This window comes from Papilio polytes, unplaced genomic scaffold (assembly GCF_000836215.1).
Source record: "Papilio polytes unplaced genomic scaffold, Ppol_1.0 DF823912.1, whole genome shotgun sequence".
In the NCBI taxonomy this organism is placed as follows: domain Eukaryota; kingdom Metazoa; phylum Arthropoda; class Insecta; order Lepidoptera; family Papilionidae; genus Papilio; species Papilio polytes.
The window spans coordinates 821479-830136 of NW_013525292.1; the positions used below are offsets into that span (position 1 = coordinate 821479).

At 32.7% G+C, this 8658-nt stretch overlaps 2 protein-coding genes across 2 annotated transcripts in view; one reads left to right on the forward strand and one right to left on the reverse strand.

Annotated features, from left to right (window-relative positions):
* LOC106102643 (synaptic vesicle glycoprotein 2C-like) overlaps positions 1-3074 on the reverse strand; it is a 14278-nt gene extending 11204 nt beyond the window's left edge. Inside the window, exon 1 of the mRNA XM_013282184.1 lies at positions 2872-3074. The gene's annotated coding sequence lies outside the window, so the exon portion shown is untranslated. The remainder of the gene's footprint in view (positions 1-2871) is intronic.
* Positions 3075-7290: 4216 nt separating this feature from the next.
* Positions 7291-8278, forward strand: LOC106102644 (synaptic vesicle glycoprotein 2A-like). The gene is made up of 4 exons (XM_013282185.1): positions 7291-7423; positions 7623-7766; positions 7840-8001; positions 8112-8278. Exons 2-4 carry the CDS (start codon positions 7685-7687, stop codon positions 8276-8278), a joined length of 411 nt encoding a protein of 136 aa, XP_013137639.1. The 5' UTR covers positions 7291-7423; positions 7623-7684.
* The last annotated feature ends 380 nt before the right edge of the window (positions 8279-8658 follow it).

Below are 8658 nucleotides of genomic sequence, written 5' to 3' on the forward strand. Positions count from 1 at the left end.
TTATTATTTCATTGATGCAACAGCAGCCGCTTATGACCGCCAGACATAAATAGATAATAACAATTAAGCATCTATATTTAGTTTTATCATACGTAAGATAATTTTATTTGTAGAAAATTACGAGAGCGCAGGTTGTAAAAAGATTTCCATGACGTGAAAAAAACAAAAAACAATCTGTTGTTGTATTCATTTGTTGAAATTGTTTCGTGGGTTACAAGTTTTAATTTTAGTAGTACTTTCAAAGTTTAACAGTAGTAGACGCCAACATTTCTTGCACGAACATGCCGGTTGGCCCTCCACGTTTTGACCACACAGAAAACACACGGCAAGTAGTAGCAACTCCACCTTTCTTCTGATGAGTATGCCCCAAACCGAATTATAACCCCCTTTCTTTCCCACACTTTCCTTATGAGGAAAAGAGTAGTGGATATGAAGGAGGAAGAGACACATAAGAAGGCGATATTTTCGCGATATTTCGATATAAACTATTCTACATTGTTATGTAACTCAGTTCAAGAATAGGAGTGATGACTGAGATGACGGATGATAGAGTTATTTGGAGGACAGAAAACCCGGAACGCCGACCCTACGGGAGTAGGATAAGGTAGAGGAGATGATTATTTTTTAGTACGGATTGGAAGTAAGGAAGAGGTAACTCTCCACACACAACTTACTGGGTTAATGTGAGACAAGAAGTATCGCGTTTAAGTTGACGTATCGGCGAAGTAGAAAAAAACAAAAGACTTAAAGAAGTATTATATTGGCTTAAGTTTCTTATTCTTTCTAAATACTTTGACAAATGTACTAAGGGTATGGATGGTGAAACAATGGCAGGCATGTTTCGAGCACGATCACAAAATCCATTGTGCTCTATAAAAAAGCGTGAATTAGTCCACGGAGTGTTACTATAATCAGAAAGTCAAAAAAATCAGCACTTAAAATACTAAACTATCAACATTTCAGCTGGATAACTGCCAGTTGTTATACAAGAATTTTGTGTAACCCTTCTATAACCTTCTCCAAAAATGTATCATTCTTTAAAAGTTCCATGACGTAATAGCAAGAGCTGTTTATTCGTACATCAGTGGAAGATAAATTTGTTAGTTTAGGTGTAAAAAAACCCAAGCCGGCCGCATCTCTATCCGCCGCGTGACATGTTCTAGAACATGCTGGTAGACATGTACTTATTATAACTTAAAAAACAACAATATTTAGTATTATGGCAATGCCAGAAAAAATTAAAATAAAACACATGGCTCTGTTGATATGAACATTATGATTTTGCGGATTCCGGGACAAAATCGAGTCGCAATCGAAGATTGCCATTTCACTACCCTGTTTTCTCCAATGCAAAGTAATTACATAAAAAGAAAAGTATTGGTAGATAGCATTTTTTTCAAAAGATGGTTCGAAAATTGGTTACCCTAACTATGCGTACAAAATATTTTCAAACCAGTTAACCGTTTAAACGAAACGTCTTTTGCAGGCGTTATAAAACCAACTTATTAATAAATATCATAGAAAATTTATTATAAAATTAGATTTCTAAGTTAAGACTTAACTAACTAAGGTTTTAGTAAATAATTACAATTAAGTTTTAATTAAACCTGATATTAATAATGATTATTTATTACTTTGTTAAGTTTAATGTGTGGACAGTTATTTACAGTTCAAGAATTAATTTGCGGACTAACCGCAATAAAATTAAACCAGAGGAACTATATCGACAGTTGCGAGAAAATTATCCCAAAGATATCGACAAATATGAGATTTTGGTGTAATTCACGTCCGGTAGGGGCGCTGCACAGATCTAATAATTAATGAAAACTTTCTCACGAATTCGTAATTTTTTTTTATAATATAAAGTGGCAAACGAGCAAGGAGCCACCTGAATCCACCGAAATGGAAAGTGACTGCTGCCCATAAACATCCGCAATTGCAGATGCGCTGCCTCCCCTTCATTGACGAAGGAGAAGCACATAAAAAAGAACATTTCCCTGTCCTATGCGTCTTCTCCACCGTCAAATCCACTTTTCCTTCCCATCCTTTGCTCCTAAGAAAAAGATGGAAAAGGAAAGGGACTAAAATTAGGCCTCCTTATAATAAGTCTAAGATCAAATTATTCACATCGTGACCTTCTGTAGCGCAAACAGGTAAACCAATATTGATGTCTGAAATTTCCTTCGTTTAGGAGTAGCCCCCTTTTATACGTAAGGGTAATTATTGCCGCTAAGTATACTCAGTTCTAACAGAGAGTTTTAATTGAAAAGTTCGTTTCTTCAGCCAAAACTTTCAAAACTGAGCATCTGTAGGGACACTACTGTTTTTTTAAACAACTAACTATAAACGGTTAATTCTTTTTATCTTAACATTTTATTACAGTCGATAATGCTTCGTTAAGCAAGTTACATGATTGTATAGTTACATCAGAACTTGTTGCAGTTTTTGCGTGAAATATGAGTTAAAAACATTCACCGTTATAAACGAACACGCTTCTATTAGAGCGTGCGCACACCTATAACAAAATTATCGCACAATTCTTGTGCAACTAAACAGTTGAATTGGCTGCGAAACAAGTGACAATCGCACAATAGTTTTGTGATAATTTACTCAAAGGGGTGCGCCAGGTCTTAGTGAGATAATAGGCAATGTTTACTGATAAATACTCGTTAATACCTTTGTATCACGTTATTTCAAATACTAATTTACTCATTTCTAACTATGAAGTACATTCCAAGATCAAAAAGCGCATTATTTAATAAAACTAGTTATTTTCTTTCAGTGAAATTGCCGCCAACTAATTTAAGAAGTTTTCTTTCAACATATCTGTCTTTAAAACTAACTCAAATAAGATTGCATTTTAACACTTACCTTTGAATGATTTAATGCATATTAAAGTGTTCTAACCTCTTGTAGTAATAAAAATGTTACCCGGTACGATAATTATGACAGATAGATTATCTTTGTTTAATCAAAATAAATTCAATGTTGTAAATAACCACAAATATTGCACTACGTCTGCACACGGCCGAATGGGACATATATCGTGGCTGCACTGCAACAAGGGTCCACTTTCACGGCCTTCGAGCGCAGTTAACTGGCTGGTATTTTGACCTGTCGTTCGAAGAAAAAACGTGATCGATTGTACATATAAAACCTCCTTGGTCCCTCACTAAGGAGTTTTTAAACTTTTTTATCTCTTATCCAATGCTCATGTGCCTTTCGCTTTCAGTTCTTTTTTCTTTTGTTTACGGTCGATGTACGATCTTCGGTTATTTTGTTCAGATATTAAGCGAGTTAGTTTAGGTATTTAAAATAAAGGCATAAATATCAATGGAATGATAATAAAACCAATTTATTTCACAATACTGCTTAATTTTATTTAAAAACAAATATTACGCCAATTTAAAACTCTTACGATCTCATAACTCAAATGTAACAAAACTTAATTTCAATTATCTTACGTTATTTGTTGCGAAAATATTGAAATGCTTTATCAGTCGATATTTCCCTGTCTTACGATACAGTGGAGTATACAATTTTTTACATTACTTCATATCTTAGCGCGAATATATTCTTAAATAAGCACTAGTTTATATCTATACTAAGTTAATATAAAAGAGGAAAACTTTGTTTGATTGTAATGGGCTCAAAAACTACTGGGTCGATTTTAAAAATTCTTTCACCGTTAGAAAGGCAATTTATATGTGAATATCATTGGCTATGTTTTTATATTTATTTTTTATTATTTTTAAAATTCACGCGGACGGTGTCGCGGGCAAAAGCTAGTCTATACAGATGTATATATAGAGGGAACATTTTCATTTTTGTATATATAGAAATAACTCAAAAACTACTGGGGCGATTTATAAATTCTTTCACCCTAAGAAAGCTTTTTTAAAAATTCATATTTGAGTACCATAGGCTATGTTTTTTAAATTTACGCGGACGAAGTCGCGAGCAACGGTTAGTTATTTATAAATTTATGAGTGACTAGCTGTTGCTTGCGACTTCGCGTGTTAAATTAAAAAATAATTAAAGACGTAGCCTATGTTTCTTACGTCGCCTTTGAATGGTGTAAGAATTTTTGAAATCGGCGCAGTGGTTTTTGAGTTATTTCAATACATACAAAAATAAGAATCTTTCCTCTTTATAATATTAGAATAGATATACGAATAAATGTAGATATCACATATCTGCGAAGCCTGCGTGTTGACACAGTCAGTTGACGCAAGGATGAACTGGCCGGGGGGTCGTGATAGCGTATATTTGTACCGACTATATTGTTCCAGGCTTTACACATCTCAAACAAAGACATTGTTTTTGCGGGAAAAACTAAAAATTGAAATGTAATTCTTACTGAACGAGTTTTTTGTTTTTGCTCGTTGAAATGTTTTGATTCGTATTTTCTTAATTATAAACAACTATATCTCGTGTCTTTGACATCGTGTTCGAATTATCCTCTGCTATTTTTTGAAGATTGGACTACTGCGCAGTATCAAAATGATTTTGTCATGTATCGACAATTATGTTTAGTTGTCCTATCTATGCTACTGTTAGTTAAAAAACTACTGAACTACTGAACCGATTTCAATGTTTCTTTCGCCCTCACAAAGCTACATTACTATTTTACAGGGTGTAGATAGTTCTGTTTCTATAAACTCTTCGTTATTTTCTAATATCCATAACTTTAAAAGTATAGTAAATAGCTAAATACAATACTTCCAACTAGTGTGGCTTATAAAATATTTTTTCCTCTCATTCTGTTATTGTTTTCAATTTTAAAATTATATTTTGAAATTGTTCTCAATCTATCAACCAAATAATGTGACTCGTCACATGTTCGACCTTCCCATACCAAGATATTGCGTTCATTAACATTTTAATAACAATTTAAGTAAAATACTTCGCTAACTATAAACGTAGCTGATGAATCTTATCACAAACCACACACGGCTTGCAATAACAAATACCTTATCACGTAGATTTATTTATAAAATTTAGTTCAAAACACTATCTTTATAACTTTTTATACGCGGGAGATTTAGAACTTATTGAAACATAATCGAAAATATACCTCTTACACTCTCTTTGAAAACTAAAACATTGTTTCGTAAACTTGTATCCGCAGTGTAAACTCAGAGTAAACGTCAATATCTAAACAAATATTATACCTCCGGGTTTCCCAGCGCGGAAGCAAATGATATTTAAACAAGAAGTATACAATACTGCAATAGATGCGTTCTATTTGTTACACAATAAATGTTAAGCAAACGTTTTGTTTATAAATAGTATAATTATGTGTTAAGATCTGTTAATTGTTCATTTGATAACATTGATTACTTTCTCACACAAATTATATAACACTGCGGTCTGTTTGTGAAACATTACATTGACCAGATCACATTTCGATTGTTAGACGCGACCACACCTTTGACTTTGTATCGCACAACGGTTTAGTCGCTTGAATACTATGTGATTATATGATTGTGCGCACTATTCGATTTTTAATTGTGCACACAGTTGAATGGGCTGCCAAGAATTGACAATCGCACAGCAGTTGTGCGATTACTTAGTCAAAGGTGGAGTGCGTGTGTGCGTCAAAGATTAACTTTAAACTTTTTAATTTGTTTCGTCTATAAAAAGTGAAACAGATTTAAAAAAAATATATAAAAAATAAATATAATAACCTATGAATTAATTTCTTTAAGTTAAAATATTGTAAAGATATGTCATTATCCTAGAGCATGTTTGAATTCATGAATAGTTTGAAGAAACTTTAACATGTCAGAATTATATATTACTAGCTGTTGCCCGCGACTCCGTCCGCGTGGTATTAGAAAACATACGAAGTATTTATATAATAAAAAGCTACGTATCCCTCGGGAACCGACATTTCTAGGGGATGAACCTTATCCCATATGTACTCCAGACTTTGTTTTATGTCTGTGCCAAATTTCAATAAGATATGTTGAACCGTTGCAGAATCATCGAGTAAACATTAAAAAACTAAATTAATGAATCCCACGGGAACCGTAAATATTCTCGGGATAAAAAGTAGCCTATGTGTTTTTCCAGACTATGTTCTATATCTGTGCCAAATTTCATAAAGATCCGTTCAGCCGTTTAGGCTACAAACGCTAACAGACATCCATCCATCCATCCATCTAAACTTTTGCATTTATAATATTAGTAAGAAGTAAGATTAGTAAGATAATTGTTGCAAACGAATTGCGGTGAAGTTAATCAATGCTAATAGTGGTCGGGATCTAAACACTTCCTATAGCAAACCCTCGCTATATCTCTATAAAAGCGCCTGCTAAATTCGAATTCAAAGTTACGACGTTGAAAATTGCTATTAAATTGATTTTAAAAAGAGTTGCCCACTTTCTAAGTTAAGAATAGAGTAATCTAATTTCGCAGTGTTCCTCCTTTATAAATGTTTAAATACACAACTGCTTATATTTCTTTATGTATAAAAATTGATGATGTAACTACATCCGACTATACAAGTAGAATACGTTATTACTGTTTCTTGGAAATTCCCTAGCAGAACACAGTTTATAAGTGTTTATAAATACGTTTTTGGACATATTATGTGTAATCTGCAATGCCGAAGTCCGAGCTAGTCGTGAAGGACAAAATGTTCTGTCCTTTTAACACTATTATCGTGAAAGTCCAGTATCTAAACGGCCAATTGTTTACAAGTTGATATTTCTGTCACAGAGTAAAATCATACGATAACAATTGAACTCTTACTGCCATTATTGAGTATAATTTGTTTGTCCGCTATCTTATACTGTGGAAAGGGAATAATATTGAGTTGGAAAGATTGTTTTATAGATGTTACGATGTTCAATAACCATGTAAATTAGATAAAACAAAAGCAGAAAGTAGGAGTAAGATATAAGTATATTGGATTCCGTAGTAGAGTACGTAGTTCCGTAGTAAATATTATTGTAAGTACAAACGCCCCGGTATGAGTAAAAGCAGGAGTTTTTTGTGCAATTCGGTAGAAAATTAATTAATCGGATTGGAACTTCAACAAAACAAATTACTATTTGTTTATTAATAGTTTTTTACAATTGTGATTATTAGTAAAGCTACTATTATTATTATAACTATTTTTATTTTTATTAGTTTTGTATACTTTTTGGTTCTGTGTAAGGATCTCTGAAAGTTAAACAGTGAAAGTTAAGAATGAAACGTCAATAAATGTCCACAAGACCAATTAACCGAATAATTATTGTTATAAATAAACAATATCTTCGAAGCAAATTACATGTAAACAGTTTAATATAATATTTTTAGTTCGACGAGATAGTTCTTCGTGGACGGGAGAACAGTTGGTGTACATTTTAAAGAAAATCGGGAAAAGTGTCATACAAAACACCGACGTGTTAAAACATTTTTTTTTGGTTATGTTGGTACTTTAATTAAGTCCAATTCAGAAAATTAATTCTAAAATTAACCAATCTTGATAATCTGGAAGTTTAGAATAGAATCCTAGAATTATAGTGCTAAAAATTATAAAGAAACGTTTATATCCTATTTTTTAATTATGTCAGATTAATTAAGATATACTGTTAAGTATATTTAATACACAGTTCATATTTTCATAGGATTTAACGAATTTACGATAACATTTTAAGCGCTTGTTACGTTATATGATACGACGGGAAAGATGGACGCTGAAAAAAGAGAACTTTCGACGTACAATTTAAAGAAAATGGAAACAGATCTTGAAGAAGGTTTAGAAGTTGCAGGTTAGTTCTATTTATACGTAAAAGATAATATGTTAAAGTAGATATTCAAATTTAGAAACATTTTTATTTGCAGGCTTTGGAAAGTACCAATATTTCCACAACACGTTAATGGTAGTTATTTTGGCAGCTTCCTTGATAGAAATGATCGGATGTTCTTTTCTTCTACCTTCCGCAGCTTGTGATTTAGACTTACCTGATAGTTTGAGAGGAGTTATGGCGTCTATACCAAATATAGGTAAATTAATGTATTTATTAAATAAAACTTACGATGTAGCTCATAAAACTTTAAAGTTGAAAAAAATTGTTTTTATGCTTGAAAAAATAATTGCTATTTTAAAATTACAGGTGTTATTCTGACTGCTCCGCTATGGGGCAGGGCGGCCGATAATCTAGGCAGAAGACCAGTTCTGTTATTGTCTACGATGTTTGCTGGTTTATTTGGATTCATTGCGTCTTTCATGCCAACATTATTGACATTTGCACTATGTAAATTAGCCGGATCTTTCTTGTAAGTTATACAAACGTAAACGATTTGTAAAATTGCTATTCTAGTATTTTTACAAATTTATTCTTTTCATTAGTTTATCGTGCCCGTCATCCCTATGCTATGCGTACGCGGGAGAGATGATACCGAGGAAGAAAAGAGACGTTACTCTGCTCATTTTCAATGCCTTGCTTATGCTATCTGCATCCCTAACTCCAAGTACGTAATAAATTAATTTATCGTTCATTTTAATTAAATCAGACGAAGATGACTAGTAATGCTGTTTACTAAACTCGATTTAGTAAACTTACTAACTAAAGTAAACTATTATTAATGTTTTATTTTGTACAGTTCTAGCTTGGACTGTGTTACCAAACGACTGGCTTAACCTAAAGCCTTGGCGTCTCC